We start from the raw sequence: 20,630 nt of genomic DNA, 5'->3' as shown, positions 1-20,630 counted from the left end.
TAGATCTTCAGTCCCCGTTCCGCAAAGCCGGCATTTAGTCCCATAGTTCTGTCTCAGCCACGGTGGTAAGTGAGGAATGGCGGGTAGGATCCCTAGCCTGTGTTTTAAAAAGGCTTCCTTAATTTTCCAGCCATACCCCAGACCAAAATATGCTTGGAGGCCCGGTGTTTTATAAGTAAACAGGGTCATCCAGGCATGGTGTCTGTGAGAAAACGTGGCTTTATCCTCCACATGCGAGTGTCTCTTTAAGCTCTTGTTCACTGTGAGCTTGAATTGCGCATGTGATAGAGGAGACTCCCATAACTCTTTCAGTCCTGTTACGGTCAAGGACTCCTCTAAGTATTTTTTTGCCGGCATTCTGGATGAGCTATTAATGTCTTGCCAGAGCTGTCGATTCAGGGTATTTTCTGGAGAGTTCTTTAATTTGTGCCAGCATTTGATGTAAGACCCTCTTCGTGCAAGAATTTGGCTCGTCAGCCCAAATTCCAACCGAATCTGGGCTTGCGAAGTATACGATGGCAGGTTAAAGAGAAGTCTATAGGCCTTGGAAATGGTTGTATCCAGAAGTTTTGCGTCAGTTCCTCTTAAAGCCTCACTGCCGTACGTAATTGAAGACTCTATTTTGATTTTGGCTACTCGAAGTAGTGGCAATAGAGTTTCGCATCTCAGGTTGGGCTTTAGCTGTTTCAGCGTCGTGGCTATTAACATGCCTTTCCTCTTGATAGCCGCTAGTTGGTTTAGATAGTGGCCACCTTTGTCGACTAGGATCCCCAGGTATTTGTATTCGGAACAATTTGAAATTTCTTTTGTGCCAAGCGACCAGGTGTGCAACTTTTTGTTCCCTGTTATGGACAGAACTTTTGTCTTACTGATGTTCACTTCTAGTAGGTTTTCAGTGGCGTAACCATAAAGCCTGTTAATAAGGTTTTGTAGGCCAACTTTCGTGTGGCTGACCAGGACCACGTCATCTGCATAGGAAATGCTGGGCAACCCTTTGCCCCCTACCCGGGGGGCGTGGGAGTTACAAGCCTCTAAGGCGGGTGGCAGGTCAGCTGTGAATAGATTAAAAAGAGTTGGAGCTAGCACGCACCTCTGTTTTAGGCCCTTTGTGGTTGGAATACGCCTAGAGAGGTGCGAGTCGTTCCCAAGCTTTACCTGAACCCACATGTTCGTGTGCAATTCAATCAAGAGGCTTAATAAAGGCGAGGGAATCCCCCAGGCGGCCAGTTTTTGCCAGAGAATTTCCCGGTTGACATTGTCAAAGGCCGCCTTGAAGTCCACAAAGCAGAGGTGGAGAGCCTGCTTGGTCGCCCTAGCCTTATCGATGAGTAACGAGATGGCCACCAGGTTAGTTGTTGTTCCCATGTCTTTGCAAAAACCCGTTTGGCTAGATGGTATTAGGCTTTGGTTTGTAGCCCATTCTCGCAACTGAGTCAATAGGAGGCCAGCGAAGTATTTGGCCTCAATATCAAGGAGTGCAATCAGGCGATAGTTTTTGGGAAGGAGTCTGTCCCCTGCCTTGTAAATTGGTGAAATGGTTGAGCCCCTCCATGAGGCAGGGAGGCGCCCAGAGTTGTTGACGGATGAGTAGAGGGGGATCAACATATCGGCCCAGTATTCCGGTTCGCGTTTGAAAAGTGCCGGCGGAATACCGTTAGGTCCAGCTGCGCCATCTTTCCTACCTTTGGAAATTAGTTTCCTGATTTGGGCCGCAGAGGGTACCATAGTTTCATCTTCACTTGGTGAGCTTGTTAGAGGATATCGGCTCTCCAGAAGATTCTGGGGCTCGCTTGTTTTGCCGTCCTGATGATTGAAATGTTCTTCGAGAAATTATTTCCAAGATGATTTTGTTATGTAAGATGTTATTCCAATACTTTTCGGATTTAACAGTTTATTTATAATCGACCAGAATTGGGCGCTGTTGCTGTCCTTGGAAGCGTGGTGAAGTTTTGCCCAGAAGTCTTCTTCATTAGTTCTTTTGATTGCCCATTTCAACTTTTTACGGTCCGCACGGTGATTGTGAAGTTGTGCTAGGAGAATCCCGTCCCCCGGGCTTTTCTTCAGCAGTTTTAAAGATTTATTAATCGCTTTTTTATGGGAACTCATGGCCATTTTCTGAGTACCCGAGATCTTCCTTGTGCCAGCAGGAGCTCGTGGAGGAAAATGCTGTACAGTTGTTGAATAGTTATTTGCAAACTCCGTTGTAAATTTTTCCCAGCCTGCTACTATGTTGCCGGAGGGATAATTTAAGGAGTTCAATTGAGTTTTTGCAGCTTGAGATACCTCCACGGTATTTGCTAGTGAAGTTTTAATACGCTTAAGGTTGATGGTGTAACTGTCCTGCGGCCCTATTGCGTTTAAAGGAACATCATCCGGAAGAGCTCCCAGTCTAACTTCTTGAGGGCGATGATCGCTGTCACCCTTGTCTCCTAAGTTGAAACCCAGAACGCGATGAAATAACGTGAGGGAGACCAACGTGTAGTCAATTGAAGAAGTGGACACACCTGAGGTAAATGAGGCCACAGATGGTGAGTCATCTGGAAATCTTCCGTTTAAGACCCGCAGGCCCATGTGTTCCAGATCTTCCAGTAGTGCCTTTGCAGACTTAGAAGCCTTGCATTGACTGCTAAATAATTGGGTTGGTATGTTCCAGTGGTACGACTGGGCCTGAATGTCACTGTTGGTGGAAGAGCCTAAGATGCATTGATTGAGGTCTCCAGATAGAATTAAATTTGGTGCCGTTCGAGTAGTCATAACATAATGTAAGTGGTCCGTTAGGAGTTTTCCCTCCTGTCTCTTGTTTTTGGGGTTAATGTAGGTGTTGGTTAGCTGGAATACTTTCTTCTTACCCCCAAAGTTAAGTGATAACTCCATTGTGTTTATGGCCAAGGAATTTGTAGTAAGTGACCGAGCATAGCCAATGGTTGATATTTTAAGATAGGTTGCTAGGCCTCCTGACAGACGACCAAACTTGCTTTTCCTTGTAGCTGGGGAATGATAGCAGGTGTAGCCCTCCAGATGAATCGGCTCTTCCAACCATGTTTCCTGGAGAAGGATGATGTCAAACAGTTTGATATATTGTAGGAAGTCAGTATCCTCTGCTTTATTGTATAGCCCATTGATGTTCCATGAGCATAATTCTATGTGCGGTGCATCCATTCGCATAGCTGGCTCTGTTGGATTTCCTTGTCATTGGAGATTGGCTTGTGAGTTACATATCCTAAAGAGCCGATGTTCAATCGTACTGTATGTATTGGTAATCCTTGAGCTGTTTTCCGTGGTTATCGCCTGGGCTGCTGTAATTGAGCAGCCCAGTGCGCCCCTCAGCACGGACCTTGTCGTTGCGGTTGAGTCAGACGGTCGCTGCTTGGGCCTCTCGAGCAAGGGCAGCGGATATCCTGTATTGTGATGAGCAGCTATATTGATCCCCCATACTTTGAGGAGACCTTGCTCCTTAAAGATTTTATTGACGATTTCTGGGGAAGTCCATGTAGCTTTTTTCGCCTCATTCCCATCCACCCTGTCAGTTCTTATGAATTCTATGGAAAGAAGGTCTGCTGAGGATAAGTCCTTTAATGCAGGTATAGTGCTAAGTAGTCGTAGTAAGTTCCCTCTGTTCAGGATATCAAATCGGCCCTTTGATTGGTACTCAGGAATAAAGAGGATGCTGGTAGAGAGCTCATTTGGATAGTACGGGAGAGAGATTAGCTGATTTTTTGAGGCTTGAGGACTTGAGTTGTGGTCGAAGTGAGACAAGATTCCAGTGGGATTCTCTTCAGTAGTAAAAGTTATTGAGATGGGCACAGCAGGACCTGTGGTGGTGTTGGCTGTGGTGGATAAAAGCTTAGTTTTAGGGCTTGGGAGCCGTGGTTCCACTGGTTCCCCGGGAGGCAAGCTTACACCGGTGGTCGTGGATGGTTCGGCTCGTGCAAGATCCGAGTTTTGAGTTGACTGTGTCGCTGCCGGTTTGGATGTCAGAGGAAGATTAGGGGATCGTTCATCAGTCACTTGACAGAGGCCATGTCTGTCCGACTTGTGTTGGATTCCGGCCTTCCCACCAGCTGAGATTTTACCATCCTCCAGCGTCGAGGCAGGAGTGCTTGCTTTTGCGGGGACTCCATTGGGGGAGAGTCTAGGGCCCGTAGAAGGTAGATCCCTTCTATCAATGCTTGCTGTATTGGGACTCCTGGCCAGCTGCTCAAATCTTTTTCCTGACTGAAAAAGGGGGTAAACTTCTGATTTACTTGTTAAGGATTGTTTATTCCGGCCTTTCCTTTTTAGTTGTCGCCGCCCTTTCGCGTTGAGGGGCACCTTACTAACGATTGTTGGAGAAGTGGAACAGGATGCAGTATTGGCCTGTTCCGGTGGCAAGCACCCCGATTCCGACACCGATGAAACTTTGTCGGGGGTACTTGGTGTAGTTGTCCATCCTGTTGGTGCTGTGTAGGAAGCTGTTCCGCCCGAGTTAGTGTGCTGGGGCCTTGTGTTTGTCGCTTTTGGCAGCCCTTCTAATAGGCAGGATACGATTTCTGGAAGTGCTGCAAGTTTGTCGATAATGGGACCGCAACTACAAACCAGCTTTGCCTCCTGCTGGGATTAGCGTGTTTAGTTGGCCGAGTTTCTCATCTATCCGTCCTACAAAAACAGCTAGGGTGTCGAGTAGAGTCAGCTGTAAATCCATTTTATCTGATTGAAAATGCAGAGTATCAACAGTTCGTTGCATAGTGTTTAGGAGGATATCCCACGTATTTGACGCTTCTGTAGCTTGTGATTTTGTTGATGTCCCAATTTTGTTGGCCCCTTTTTTGGGAGTTGAAAACGATGAGGAATTCGGCAAGGAGGTTAAATTGGAGTGGGCACCCTCCTGGATTAGGCCCAGTATGGATGCCTGGATTTTATTTGTTAATTCCACCTTTGGCAAGGATGAATTCATACTAGTAGGTGGATTGTATGTGGCAACCAGATCGGCCCGTTCTTGTGAGCCCAAATAGGTTGTGTTGGCAAGGCCGTCACACCCAAGGTTTGGATTATTTGCCCAATCCTCCTTGCTGTGAACTAGCTGATCTTTTGTTGCTCCTTCGGGGGACTGTAACTGGGGTTTTGTACTGCCCAGTTGGGCCAGATGGTTTTTGTCTACAGTCGGCAAGTTGTTGGGATTGCCTGTGTCGTCGCTGCTCAGGGCTTCTTGCCTTTGATTAAACATCGCGCCACTGGTTGTGGGAGAGTTGTGCACAGAACGGATATTTGTCTCACTTATTATACATGAGAGGGAAAATGCAGCTGCTGGAGGGGCATTTAGGTCCGTGACTGGGGGGAGTTGAAGGATAACGGGTGTTGCCCCCCAATCTCCTGCTAGAGATGGTGAACGACTGCAAGTGGCCTTGTTTGAGAGTTCATGATCTACCGAGCCCCCTGTTAACTCCGCTACCACTGGGCTCAATGCCGGTTGGCTGGCCGATGTGGAAGAGTAAGGTGAGTTGCAGCTGATTTTCTGTGAAGATTGAGCAAGATGCAGGTCCCCCGGTGATAGGGGAAGAAGTGAGTCCTGGAGGCCCTGGATTTTTCCAGTGGACGAGAAGATGGTAGAAAAAGGATCTTTCAGAAAATTAAATTTAGATGTGATTTTTGGTTGTCGTAGATTGGGTTGAGGGATTGCGGTTGGGGAAATTCGATCTCTGGATGGTCCAAGTTCCCCTGGTTCTCCTGGTACTCCTTGAGACGCTGCCCGGCTCCCACTGACCTCTTTGACTTCTGACTTGGTGATACTCTGTGTGGCCTTTGGCTTGGTTTTTGAATTGAGCTTCGGCTTACTTTCAGGGGGGACCCTTTTCTTACCCGACCTCATATTAGGTTTGCTGGACCTAAGCGGTACTCTGTGGTAGTCTGCGGTACTCCAGAGATAGACACTTAGTGCAGCTTGATGCAGCTCAGAGGTGAGATTGCACAGAACCACTACCACTACCGCTGTGTCTCCTGCAGTGTCTCTAATGTCTCTAGTGTCTCTAGGATCAGCTTGGATCAGCTCGAAATGGCGCTCTGGCGTTGCCGTCTCAGACCGTTCATTGCCGAGAGGCCGACGTAAAACGAGCGGAGCTCTCAGGGGGAGGCCACCGGCAGTGACGGACCTAGTCAGACCTGCCTAGGACTCTACCCCTCGGCTCTTACTTAGCAGCCACTTCTAACGGCAGCTGCGCTCGCATTTGCCCGGTCAAGGGAAATTACAAAAAACAGTGCCGGCCCAGAGACAATTGCGCGCGGCCTCACCTCATTAAATTTGGTGACTTGGGTATGGATTCTGGCCCCCACAGCTGCGCAAGACCCTCTCAGGACGAAGGTAGTAAGGTAGTAAAGGGTTGCCCCGATCACCCCTTGGTTATCCCCGGTGTTGGATCACAAAGGCTCAAAGGCAGGGCAGGGCACACTGGTCGATTCAGTGCGGCTTGGTGCAGGGCCCCCTGGAGCTCGACTAACTCTCCACCAGTGACCTCAAGGGGTGTGGGGGGGGGGGGGGGCAGGCGCTCATGGGTGCTCCAGATGTCCCGAGCTCTAGATGCCAGGCGCCGACACAAGGCACAAGACCCGGAAATTCACGGGTAATTCCCGGGTTACCAGGCTCCGATGCTCCCCCCCAATCTGTGCCACCAGCTCCTTACTTTCACTTGCACTCGCGGCCCCCCAGCACGGGGCCGGCTCCGCACAAGACCGCTATGCCGATTCTGCGTCTCGCTTCACTCTCGGCTCCAACAACCGCACAGTAGCACCGCAGAAGCCTCCTTAGGCTGCGTTGAGCTCCGACCTCAGTGGTCCCTTGCTCCCTCGGGCACCAACGGGGGCCCAACAGGTCTCAGTGATGACAGCGGCAAGTAATGACAATGCGGCAATCCGTTCCCCTGCAGCGGCTCGTTGAGCTCCGCGACCGGTGCAAGAATGGCGTTTCTGGCGTTCTGTCTTTCCAGCTCTCTGGCGCTCTCTCCTGGTTCCAATAGGTGTGGTATGCCCCTTGGCTGACTCTGAAGGTATGCTGGAAATCTTTGACAGCCCTGGTCAGCACAATAGATTCAGGAATTGAGAATTTCAAATGATATTTTTTAGGTAATATTTTATAGCTCCAATCAGGTAGCTAAACCTATCATCTACTGCCATATCCGTGAGCATGGAAATCTCATAAAAGTTTTCTAAAGATCTTGTTAGAACTGGGGGTCTGTAGTTGGCAGAGGTAGGTACCACTGTCCAAATAGGGACCCTTGCTTCTAGTCAGGGTAAGGAGGAAACACTCTTCAGATAACCTCTGCTCACCCCCTTGGTAGTTTGGCACAAGCAGTCAGGCTGATCCAAAAGCAATGTGTAAAGTATTTGTACCAACACTCACAGTAACACAGTGAAAACACCACAAACTGACTCCACAACAGTTTAGAAAAATAAAGGTATTTAATCTAAACTGCACAAGACCAAAATGACAAAAATCCAACATACACAGTTCAAGAATATGGTTGCGAAAGAGTTCTTAAAGTTGCGATCAAATAATCCAGTTGTGTGAAAAGTTCACAGTTGCGTCACGTTTAGCCAACAGTACCTTTAAGTGTGACAAAGTTCCAAAAGCTGGTGCGGTGGAAAGCCAGCGATGCGTTGCTCCCGAGACCATGGGGAGGCGTTGGCGACAGTCCTGCTGCAGCAGCGGGCGTGTTGCGACGAATCCGGTCTTTATGGGGAGGAAGGCAATGACTTGTACGGATTCCGGTGCGTAGGTTCCGTAGGAAGTTTGTTCTTGCAAAGGCACGATGCGATAATCTGTAGGGGCTGCGACGATTTCCGGGGAGACGATGCATGATCCAGCGGCGATCTTCCTCTCGCACTCTTCGATGAGAGGGCTCTGCATCGATGTTCGCAGCGACGTGATGCGGTCCGGCGATCTCACCCAGCGATGACAGGCTCTGCGACGATGCTCGCAGCTATGGTGATCCTCCCGCAAACGAAGGATGCGACGTCGATCTCGGCCTTCGTAGTGGCAGAAATTTCCTCGCGCTGTTGGGGATGCGCTCCGCAAGCGAGCGATGCGATAACTTTTCTTTAGCAAAGTCTCTCAAATCTTGGTTCCCAGCTTCCCAGCACAGGTACAACTTCCAGAGGCAGCACAACTGGCCCAAGCACTCTAGGACGGACAGAGTTCTCTCAGCAGAGCTCAGGGAAGCTGGGGGTGAAGTCCCTTTGTTCCTGGGACTTCAAAACAGGGAGCCAGCTCATAACAGGCCCTTGGAGATTCCTTCAAGTAAGGGGACAAAGCAACAACAAAGTCCTTCCCCTCACCTAGGCAGCAAAGCAACTGCAGGTCAGTCCAGCATCACACAGGCGGGCAGTCCTTCTTCTTCAGTCTTCCAGCTTTCTCCTTGGCAGAGGTTCCTTCTTGTTTCCATGATGATCTAATATTCTGTAGTCAAGGGTCCTGTACTTATACCCCTAAAGGTCTTTGTTCCCTTTGTGCAGGAGGGCTCTGAGCCCGATCTGAACCGGTTCTGTTTTAAAAAAATATATATATTTATTTGGTTTTGTCACATACATAAAAGAGCATTCCCCCCCCCCCCCCTCCCCTCTTGGTCAGGCAGGTACAGATACAAGAAAAGTCATACAGAATCAAACTGTAAAATAACATAATTCATCTATTTAGTTAATTTTTTCCAAAAACAATACCTGCTATACAGTTAATACTTAACAAAAAGAAGTCTAATGTCACATAGAGTTAGTTCTTATATTTCATACATCGTTGCTTTGGGCTTGACACAATTCTAATAGCGGGGCCCAAATTTTTAACCCTTGTTTACGTTTTCTTTTGCCCTTCCCCTCCCTTATATATAGCAATTTCAAGTCTATAGGTGGCCAATAGCCTCGCAAGCCATTGTTGAAATGAAGGTGCCAGTTTATCTAACCATGATGATGTAATACAGATCCTTAGGATTGCCATAGCAATAAACAGAAATTCGGCTCCTGCCCCGTGGAGACTAGGATCCGTTACCCCTAAAAGGATAATTTCTTCTGTTAGACTGATAGGTTTTTTCTATCAAACCTGTCTGAACTGGTTCTGGGTGTTCCTTGAGCACTTTGTTTTCCTGGCCTCTCCTTTCCTTTCAGAGAGAGGGGCAGGGTCGTCAGCTGCCCAGCCGGAGGTGGAGCCAGCATTGTGGAAGGAAAGCACAGCCCTGGAGCACTTTGTTGACATGATTCCTTCTCTCCTTCCACAGTGCAAGGCAGAGACATCAGACGCACCACAGGGGGTGGAGCCAGCACTGTGGGGGGGGGGGGGCACAGTCCTATTCAGGTCCCAGGTGCAACTCCTCCCTCCCATCTAGATGCAGATCTCTCTATTCACCACTGGGCGGACTCATTCTGTCTCCTGGAATCCCCCAACCCCGTCACTCACAAACCAGACAGTCAATTCACAAATAGCCAAAGCACACAGAAAGGTCAGACAAGAGAACAGCCACTTTCTAAAAGTACTATTCTCAAACACAGGATTTAAAAACCATCCTTCCTAAAAGATATGTTATTAAATTCTGAGTTCAGGGATACTAGACTTTTATGTCCTATCTTGCTCCTATGGGAAGAAATGCTGGTAACCACTGTAGCCAGCATTCCCCATGATGGCCTATAGGAAAGATAGCCTTACAATAGTGAAAAATGAAAATGGCTGTAATTCACTACCAGAGCATGCCACCTGCACCAGTACATGCTCTACCTTTCATATACACTGCACCCTGCCCAAGGGGGTACCTTGGGCCTTCCATAGGGGTGACCAATGTGCACAGAAAGGGAAGGGTTAGGCCTGGTCAGTGGGGACACTGACCAGGAGGACATGGCAGTTCACAGACTGCACACAGGCACTTCGGTGGCAGGCCTGAGACACCATTTTAGGGCTACTTATGTGGGTGGCATAATCAGTGCTGCAGGCCCACTAGTAGCATTTGAATCACCAGCCCTGGCACACTTAGTGCACTTTACTAGGGACGTCTTGGTAATACAAATATGCCAATCATGGATAACCAATCACAATAACAATTTACACAGAGAACATATGCACTTTAGCACTGAACGGCAGTGGTAAAGTGCCCAGAGTCCTATTGCCAGCAACCATGGGTCAGGAAAAATAAGGGAGGAAGAAGCAAAATGTTTGGGGATAACCCTGCAAAAGGGGCCATTTCCAACAGATCTCCACCTTGAAATTTACTAAGAGAATCTCCAATTTCCACACCAATATCTTCTTCAGATCGATGAATCTTTGTCATGGTGTTAGAATGGTGCACAATCCAAATACATGTATAAATTAATCATCAGCTTATAGTATTTAATGTTCAGTTAATGATGAGAGGTTTGGTAAAGTTTAAAAAGTTTAATTTTCTCATTAAGAGATTAGTCTGTATTTTGTTTTTTATTTAGATTAAAGAAGTCAGTTTACAGAAATATCAAGAAAGGTTTGCTTAGAATTAGCATATAACAGAGTGTTCCCTATCTTAATCTAAAAGGACCTAACTTATTTTAGTCAGTACCGAGAAAGAGTTCCTTTCGGAAAGAGCAAGTGAAAATTTGATCAACATGCTGATAGCTACAAGAGGTTGAACTCCCCATAAAGAGTAGTTCAGGAAACTCAGCTGCAGTAGTAACCGTTAATACAGGTAGAAGGAAATAAAAAAAGATCACTGTTAGCAGTAGCCCACAGCAATTTCGGGCAAGAGTAGCACACTCAAGTGTTAGAAGGCATGGCAGGGGAAGACGTGCATAGAATGCATTGCCTCTCTAACTATAAAAGTAAAAGTCCACATTTGTAAAGCGCACAATCACCCGTAAGGGTCTCTAGGCGCTGGGGGGCCGTCGGGAAGATTAAGCGAGCTATTGAAATCTTACTGTGTAGAAAAACACAAAACATGTAGTAATCTCTGAAAGTTGGATCATCGATAGCAAATAGGAAAGGATCTTCCAATGGTCCGTTGTCTTCTTTCTTGATTCACACGTTAAACATCCAAGTCGACATGTTATTATTTGAAAGTTGATACAGCGTATTACAAAAAGATACATCAAGGAAGGTTCTCATGAGAACCTTTGAAAACCTACTCAATCAATTAAATGTTTTACTCAGATTTATAAACAAATCCATAAAGGAACGATAAAAGTCATAATTGCATATAAAATCAGGTATAAGGATTCTCAAATATCATTATTAGTTGCTTTGAAATGCAAATCATCCAAGTAAGTTAAGGAATGACGTCAGCAAAGGGCCTTCTTGATGTAATCAAGAATAACATAATATGTATGTAGATTTGGCACATTTTAAAAAAGATAAGAGCCTCCTCGTGGTAAATTATACCCTGGGATAAAAAGAGGGGGCACAAAGTTGATGAGCTAATATCTCTATATGATCTACAAAACATTAAAAAGTGTGTGGTTGTCTGTCTTGCCTTTTAGCTTCTCAGAGTCCCATTGTGTAACAATGGACTGCTCTATGAAATGAAACATTAATATCTAGCATGTCCTGGTTAGATCATGAGACTTGAATCTATATCAATATACTTGTTCATTGTAAGCATATGGCAGAGGCAACTAGATAAAATACGATGAAGTCCTATGGTGTGAGGAAGGAAAGAAATAAATTTTGCAGCAAACTGCACATTTCACAAAGACATATTCTACAGTTCAATTATGTTAAATCAGTATTTACAAAAAATAATTTCTTTTTATTAAAGGGAAAAGAAAGAATAACAGAAAATATTGAGGCCTCGCAGTGAAAGAACGACAGAAATGGGAACTTTCTGAAGAAATACGCATGATTTTTCTCTTTCTGCACGTTTAATAAAAGCACATTTTCTCTAATATCTATATTGACACGCATTTCCTACATTCATTTTGAGACACATTACTACATTTTCCTGTGGTAAATTTTTGTCAAAAATATAAACTTCCTCAGTAGTCTTTGGATCTACAATTTGTTGAGAGATTTTTTTTAATGTTACTTTGTTGCTAAGAATTAAAGTAGAGACTCCATAATCTGCAGCATCCACGTTCTTTATAGCATTAAAAATTCTTCTTGTTTACTATAAAATTTTCGATTCTCATCCCGAGCGTTGGTCAGTTGGAGTACTGCCCGAGCTGCCTCTGAATGAGTTTTGTACACTGCCTTCATAATAAACACATAAATCTTCATGTATAGACTCGGTTTCTGAGATGTGGCTTTGACAGCATATTTGTACTCCAGTGAATTTTTATCAAAGTCATGGTTTGTGAACACTAGTTGTCATTCTATTGAAGGGGGATGTATTATCATCATGTGATGCACCCTTGGCACCTAAATAAATACATGTTTAAGTACAACAACAATTGAAAACTAGAGGTCATCTAAAGCATCCTCAATCTACATATACTTCCTTCCTTCATGCATCTATATAACTTCCATGTACTTGGAGCTATATTTTATTACTTTTCTCCTAAAAAAGCATATCCAATGCACTACCCTGTTTCTCACCATATACCTCTATCAATATCTTTAATCTACATATACTTACTTCCTTAATGCATCAGCATACTTTCCATGTACTTATGGATCTATGTATTTATTACTTTCTTCTAACATATCCAATGTACTACCCTATTTCTCACCCTATGCCTCTCTCAATATATATTTTACCACAACTCCCCGACTCATCTCAAACCTCATTCTACTACTCTTTCCAATTAACTACCCAATTCTCACCCTATACTTCAATCAATATATCCTCTACATCCGCTCTCTCATTCATCCCAAACCCTGTACCACTACTAAGATCCCCAAAATAACACGTTCTAGACTCTCCCCCCTCTTGCATCATCTGACACCTCTTTCACTATACGAATCCCCCAAATCAAACTTTTCTAAACTCTTCCCTCTCTACTCAACATCCCTTTCACTCATCTTAAGCCTCCTACTACTGCTATCCCTCCCCCCAAAAAAATCTAACTCCTACACTCTTCTATCCCTTCACTATCCTTTTCAATCAAAATACCAGACTAACATGTCTACTTTTCGAATTTCACAATAATAATTCACCACTAATCCTTTATGGGTTACAGAGTAGCATGCTACGTACCAAAAAAGCACTTTAGCACCTCATTAGGGGTAGCAAGCTTAATATAAATGCAAACCTTTCCCCTCTTCTATCCCTCCACTACCCTTCTCTATCCAAATAACTGAATAACATATCCACCACTCAAATTACTTTATTTCACTATAGTAATTCGACACTAATCCTTTATGGGTTTCGGAGTAGCGTGCTACTTGCCAAAAAAGCACTTCAACACCTAATCAAGGGTAACAAGCGTTATATAAATCCAAACCTTTCCCCCTTCTATCCCTCCACTATCCTTCTCATCCCAAATAATTGACTAATATCCACCACTCAAATAACTTTCATATTTCGCTACACTGATTCACAACTGATCCTTTCTGGGTTCCAGAGTAGCGTGCTATTCGCCCAAAAAGCGCTTCAACATCCCATTAGGGGTAACAAACGCTATATAAATGCATACCTTTTCCCCTCTTCTATCCCGCCGCTATCCTTCTGAATCTAAATAGCTAACATGTCTACCACTCAAATTACTTTCATATTTCACTATAGTAATTCGGCACTTATCCAGAGTAGCATGCTACTCGCCGAAAACGCGCGTCTACGCCTTGTCAGGGGTAGTAAGCGCTATATAAAAGCAATTACAATACAATACATAGTCGAAGACACATGTATTTCTGTTCACCTTCGAAAAAGGAAGCAAATGTGTAATAGGACATCTTCTATCATGAATTCAGACACGAGTACCCCACAGAATAGAAGGATGAAGAAGCCCTGGTCTACTCCTTTCTGATTATACACTAATTTCATACAACCACTCTGTTGGCTCTGTAAAAAGCTGAAATAGAGTTCTGCTCGTTTTCACTTGCACCCAATGTCAGCATAGTCTTCCTACATTGTAACAACCGTCAAGACTAAATTTTAATGGAATGGAGCTCAATGGGTATTGCGCGCCTGACAACGACCACAAAATTCGGCGTCACTTTGGAAGCAGGAACGCGGTGCACCGAGAAAGCAGCGCTGGAAGCGGCACGGCAGGTGACGCACGCTCGTGACGCAGGGTAGAGCCCGAGTGGCTCCGCTCTTCCCGGCGGAAGTCAAAGGCACCCGTCACTTTCACATGGGTCGCCGGGATCTGCCCCAGCTGCCTGAGGCCCGTACTCCGACTCCCTGAGAGGAACAGGCAGATATATCCAGTGGAGAGCCAGTCAGCGGACGGAAGGCGGGGCGTGCAGCAGGTAAATGCTGTGCCAGGGGTACTTCAGTAAGGAGGGAGACAGAATCCGAGGAGTTATGGAGCTTCTCGCAGCCGTCCGCTAGAAGGAGCGGTATGTTTGTGGGCCACGGTGAGGAAGATGAAGAAAACGTTTAAGTCCTGTAACTCATGCTGCGGTTGTTGCTGTGGCCAATCTTCTGTGGGTTACACCACTGTTTGCTAACACACACGCAGTAAATAGGGGCAATGACCACGCTTTGCTACGGGCACATGACTTATATAAACACATTAGGGTTGCAACTAGTTTTCTGCCCGCCACTTCCTTGGTTTGCCATCTCTGCTAAAGGCGTCATCTGGCGTTAAAGCCCTACCCATGTTAACATGCCAACTCACCGTAGGAACATTAAAAAAATATATTTATGCATAGCTGCGAAGTTTCCACGCTTTATGCGTGACTAGTTAGGGCATTCCTGTTGTTTTGCTGTTGACTTGTAGTCCGGGTTTTATACTGGGTTATTAAATAAGACTACAAGTCCCAGAATAAAAGAAAATGAAATACTGGACTACATAGCCACACATTGAATTGTATTGTAATTACATTTATATAGCGCTTACTACACTTGACGAGGCGTCGAAGCGCTTTTTTCGGTGAGTAGCACGCTACGAGAGGATTAGTGTTGAATTAGTATAGTGAAACATGCAAGTACATTTTAAGTGGTGGACCGGTTAGTCAGTTATTTGGATTAGGAAGGATAGAGGAGGAAAAAAGGTTTGTATTTATATAGCGCTTGTTACCCCTGATGGAGTGTTGAAGCACTCCCCTCCGGAACCCATAAAGGATTAGTGGTGAATTAGTATAGTTGAATATGGAATTTGAGAAGCGTGGCTCAGTGGTTAGAGGCGGCAGACCCGGAAGCTGAGATCGACCGTGGACCAGGGTTCGATTCCCCGCCTCGGCGGGTCTCGGGCTCAAAAATTCCACGGTCTCGATAATTCTCGCTCCGGTGCCTACTCGAATCACGGGGTCACACTCTGCAACTCTGGGCAATAGCTTGCTTAATCTCCACTACGGCCCCTCGCGGCGGGATGCCTGGCTTTCACCTTGTGGACACCCTGCCGGGGTTTCTCACAGGGGAATACCAGGACGGGTTCCCTAAGCAAGCGCCAGGATGCCCTTTGGGTGACAGGTTTGCGCTATATAAGTACACCTACATTTACATTTACATTTACAACATGTTAGTCTGTTCATTTTGATTGAGAAGGATAGTGGAGGGATAAAAGGGTGAAGGATTTTTTTTGTTTGTTTTTAGGTCTTCCCAGCAGGAGGCGGCTTTTGGATGAGTAAAAAGGAGTTTTGGAGGGGGTAGTCAGAGGGAAGAGTTTAGAAAGGTTTGTTTTGGGGATAGGTATAGTAGAAAGAGGTGTCAGATGATACAAGAAGGAGTAGAGTAGGAGAGAGTCAAGAAAGGGTTATTTTGGGGATCATAGTAGTGGTATGGTGTTTGGGATAAATGAGAGTGCATGTTGAGGATATATTGATAGATGCATTTTTTTTAAACTCTTTATTCACAGCTGTACCATGACAGTGCAATAAACGTCCACATTACATCAGCTGGTATTTTTAGGTTTTGCCTGCAAGTGCGCACGTAGTGCGCATGCGCTAAAAAACCTATTGAGTTGTATATATGATCGATGACCCGCCTCTGTCTCTCATTGGCTAGCTCCATAAATGGAGGCTAGCCATTGGGAGACAGAGGCTGTCAATCGCGTTTTCTCGGGGAAAACGCGATTCGGGGGCGTTTCTCGGGCTTTTTTTAAGCCCCGCCCCTTTGTCCCGGGCCACGCTGTGATTGGCTGCCGGCCCGGGACACCCCCGTGACGTCATTCCCGGGCCGCGCTGTGATTGGCTGGCCGGCCCGGGACCTGACTTTGTTTCTTTCTTGTTCTCCTTGGTTTATATTATTTGTGGATTAAGGAGGAACGTTATGTTTTGTGTTGGTGGGCTAAAAGAAGCTTCGAGGCAGGACCTGTGGCAGCTGAACACTAATACTGGTCTGGCGTACTACACGCAAAAGCCGAGACTTGAACCTGCTCTTCGAGCTCCAAAGTAGGCAGCTCTAGCCGTTACCCCACATCCTCTCCTTCTAGACTGTTACATTTAATAAACTAGATAATTTCCGATATTTATCTCATATTAGTAGAATCATTTCAAGTCACTGTGTAGTGTCACGCGGTGACGGAAGGCATTTATAGGTCATCGGTCAACACCGGCTAGAGCTGCTGACTTTGGAGCTGGGGACCCGGGTGCGATCCTCGGCGTCGGCTCAACATCCTGCGATCTGGGCTTAATTTCCCCGTGCTTACCACAAATTAATCTATTCTTGTGTAATGAGTTTATCCGTGTATTGTATTGTAATTTCGGCGTCAAAGCGCTTTTTTTGGCGGGTAGCTAGAGTTTGCGCTATGTAAATCTGCAAAAAGAAAAAAAAAATCAAAACAAGAAAATGTCACACATAGGCAACTTGACACGCACAGCCGCCTCCAGCTAATTTCTTGTAGACTCTTTAAGAAATGAGACGAGTTCCACCACTAGCATTCAGCAGCATTTGGTTCCTTGCTTCTTCCCTCGTTCACTTCCTTATCTAAACGAAGGGTTAGCATTACAACTATTTCTGCGGCCGCGTCCTTCCTTTGTTTTTACTGGTTCTCTCTCTTGCTTACTTTTAACCTAGTCCTCCTTCCTGGTCTATGGCAAGCTTCCTGCCTGCCCTTTGGTCCAGTGGTTGCGCGATGGGTGCAGAGTACACTTGGGGTGTTGCATAAGAAGGGTACCAGCCAGTGTCGGAGCACCTGTTAGGGAGAGGAGACGAAGGCAAGAGCAAGATGCAGCGACTCAGCGTGGTACTCGGGCACGTCCTTCCAGGGGCCCAGGGTTCGCTTGGAACCCGCACGAGCTCGCTGCAGGCTGCGCCCTGCTCAGCTCTTCATCACAGGGACAGTCCCGAGGACATTGCGGTGGTGCACGGTCTGCGCACTGCCATCTGCAAAGCCAAGCGAGGCGCCTTCAAGGTAAAGTACCCCCACTGCTTATTCAGTGCCACTCACAGTCATTTATTTATTTATTTATTTTATTACTGCCATTTATAGAGCGCGTACAATTACCCTTGGGCGTCTCGGCGCTAAAAAGTGCATTGAGGTCTCACCTTGATCAGGAAGTACGGAAATATGGATCACTGATTAAATAACCATGTTTTCAGTTTTTTTCTGAACTGGAGAAGTGTGGGACTTGCTTTTATATGGTTAGGTAAAGTGTTCCAGAGTCTAGGGGCTGCGATTGAAAAGCGGCGATCGCCCCAGGAAACTGTTCGACTTCGTTGAACCACTAATTGGTTAAGAGAAGTGGATCTGAGAGTTCTAGATGGATTGTAGGGGATCAGTTGATGTTTGAAGTGACGAGGTCCATGATCCTGTAGGGATTTATATACTGTACACAGAGATTTAAATTTTACCCGGTTGTGAATGGGCAGCCAATGGTAGCTTTTAAGCGTGTCTGAAATAGGTGCGAACTTGTTTTTTTTTGACAGAACGCGAGCGGCAGCATTCTGCACGGTCTGTAGTTTTTTGGTAACTCTGCTCTGAGCATTGAGCAGCAGACCGTTGCAGTAGTCTAGCGAAGTAAGCACTAAGGAGGTGACTAAGGTTTTTGCTGCTGAGTCTGGTAGATAGGGTGTAATTTTTCTTACCATTCTCAGCTTGAAATGGGCGTTAGCTGCCACCTTGTTTGCATGGGCCATTCTTTCACTGCAGAGACTTTGTCATTCTATGCATAGTAGTCCCACTCACTTAGGTATCTACTGCGGTCACTGCCTTTCCTTTTTGCATATTCATATAGCGCGAATTCGGAGCGCTTTACATGAGCACCAGTTACGTTTTTTTTTTTGCTGGCTGTTCCAGTCAGCCCTCTACTGCCGCATACTTTCGGTGCCACCTGAACCTCGGCCTAGTGTACCTGTTACCATCGCCTTCTTTCAAGAGCTCCAGCAATAAACATTGCGCTGGATGCCTGCGCCCTGACTTACCTGTGTATATGTCCGCCCCATCCATGAAATGCCCTACAGTGGAGAAACTCCCAAACCCCTGGGGAACAACTGGCACATTGTGTAACTTGGATCGCACAACTTACAGCTCAGGTTGGGCGGCTGGCATTGTTTACCCTACAGGAAACCCGCGTGGAAAAGCAGCGCTGTAATCACGTGGCGCGTGTGTTGTGTATGTATAGCTGCACGGACTTTGGCTGCTGCAGTGTTACTAGTAAACATTGCATCTGGCTTGCAGAGCATGGCGTGGGGTGTGTCTGAAAGGAGCAGGCCTGGAGCCGCCGTGGAGTCGCGCTCAGCGCACCATGCCCGCTTTCACTTTCAAAGCAGGGACAATTGCCGCCGGCCGTGGACTCTGCACCACCCCTCGCACTCATTCCTATGTAATTCCCCTTCTTCTTTTTTAAACTGCTTTGCCGCCCCCGTGTCTTTCACGCCCACAAGATGCCATGCCCGCTTTCAATTTCAAAGCGGCCCTCGTCATGACTCTTTGTTTTTAAAAGTGCTTCCCTCATGAAGGTCCTGTGTGGCAGGCTGCTAGTGCATGTGTATTGTGATGCAGATTCTTTCAAATAGTGTTCAGTGTTAGTGAACGTCTATCATTTATTTTGGTGAATGTGAATGAGAGCGAGTATGAAGTTTTATAATGTGTACGTTTGTATGTTGGCGCTAGGGACTGCATCGGTGTGAGTCACTGGGTGTGTGCATCTCCGAGTATTGACGGTCTCGTCACTACTTTGACTGTGACGCCCTCACTGCTCCCAACCTCAGGGGCCCGAGCACAAAACACACCTCAAGACACCAGTATAGTGAAGACTTCACGAGCATGGAGACACGGGCACGTGAAAAATGCAGTGCCAGTTCATTGAGTTCTTTATCCGCGCACAGCCTGCTCACTGCTTACTCAGTGAGTGAACCTTTTGTTAAAAGCCTGTCCTCTTTGCCAAGCGAATGTAGCGCTCGCGAAGCGCAGTGTCTCCTTGGTGAGTGCAGTGCACGCTCAGAGTAGCATCTGCTCATCCAGTGTAGTGTGTGCTGGGCATGCACACTGCATTCTCAGTGAATAAAACCACGGCGGGTGGATGGCTTGCTCGATGAGTTCAGTGCAGTGCTTGTTCAACAAATGCAGTGCCCGCTCATTTGAGTGCAGTGTTTTCTCAGAGCAACATCTGCTCAGTGAGCACAGTGCCTACTGAGGGAGGGAGGGCAGTACTTGTGCAATGAGCACAGTGCCTGCTCAGCCAGAACAGTATGTACTCACCGAGTTGAACATCTGCACAATTCACACCGAGTGCAGTGTCTGCTCCACGCCTGCACCAAAGGTACAGTGTATGCTTAGTAGGCGCAGTGCAGTGCCTTCTCAGTAAGAACAATGCCTGCCCAGTGAGTGCACTGACTGCTCGGTGCAATGCATGATTATCAACTACAATGCCTGCGTATTGCAGTACCACGGCAGTGAGAGCAGTATCGTGCTAACACAGCACCTGCCCTAAGGGTGCTGTACATGCTTGCGGACAGCAGTACTGACCCACTAAGTACAGCGCCCGCCTTAGAGTCCAGCCCCAAAGCAAACACCTGCCTTCAATGGGGCACAGATTGAAAGACTTCCTCGGGCTTGGGAGAGGATCTGCAGCGAGCTCCACCTCAACCACGAGCTTCTCCTCATTCTCACCCTCAAACTGACCCTACAACTCTTCATCCCTACACCCTCACCTCCCTTCCCTGCCCCAAGATAAGCAACATACACCCTCAATGGGCAAATATAGAAATACTTCGGCCTGGGAGAGGGTCTGTACCAAACTCTCCCTCAGTCATGAGGTACTTCATTGTCTCTCACCCCCCAGCCCCACAGTCTGTGTCACTCACCCTACCAGCTCTTCATCCACAGACCTTCCCTCCTCACACTCCCAGTCCCTCCCCACCCCATACCTAGCACCCGCCATCAATGGGGCACAGGTGGAAAGACTGCCTTGGGCCTGGGGGAGAGTGTGCAGCGAGCTCCCCCTCAGCTACCAACCTTTACGCAGTCCCACCCCAAACTCAGCCTACAAGCTCTTCTTCCCCACACTCTCTCTTACAAATTACAGTTTGAGATAATGGCATTGTAAATGACAATGCCTTTTATTTATGTTTTGTTTTTTGAAACGTAAATAAAACTCTTTGTCATTTACAATGCCAATAGCTTAAACTCGCGTAAATGCAAAACCTATTGCATTGCAAATGCTTGTTCATTTTCCC

The 20,630-nt window shown here is 46.5% G+C and overlaps 1 protein-coding gene across 5 annotated transcripts in view; it reads left to right on the top strand.

The window, feature by feature from the left end:
* Positions 1-14,159: 14,159 nt before the first annotated feature.
* Positions 14,160-20,630, top strand: part of YTHDC2 (YTH N6-methyladenosine RNA binding protein C2) — a 1,035,502-nt gene continuing 1,029,031 nt past the window's right edge. For 3 of the 5 annotated variants that reach the window (XM_078675531.1, XM_078675530.1, XM_078675533.1), the window contains exon 1: positions 14,258-14,425. In XM_078675531.1, the coding sequence (XP_078531657.1) occupies positions 14,410-14,425 (16 nt within the window). In that variant the 5' untranslated portion in view covers positions 14,258-14,409. Of the gene's footprint in view, positions 14,426-20,630 lie in introns of all 5 variants that reach the window. The other 2 variants (XM_078675532.1, XM_078675534.1) reach the window with 2 other exon arrangements.

Source organism: Lissotriton helveticus, chromosome 2_1 (genome assembly GCF_964261635.1).
Source record: "Lissotriton helveticus chromosome 2_1, aLisHel1.1, whole genome shotgun sequence".
Lineage (NCBI taxonomy): Eukaryota > Metazoa > Chordata > Amphibia > Caudata > Salamandridae > Lissotriton > Lissotriton helveticus.
The sequence above is the reverse complement of the archived record's forward strand: the minus strand, read 5'-3'. Positions and strand labels throughout refer to the sequence as shown.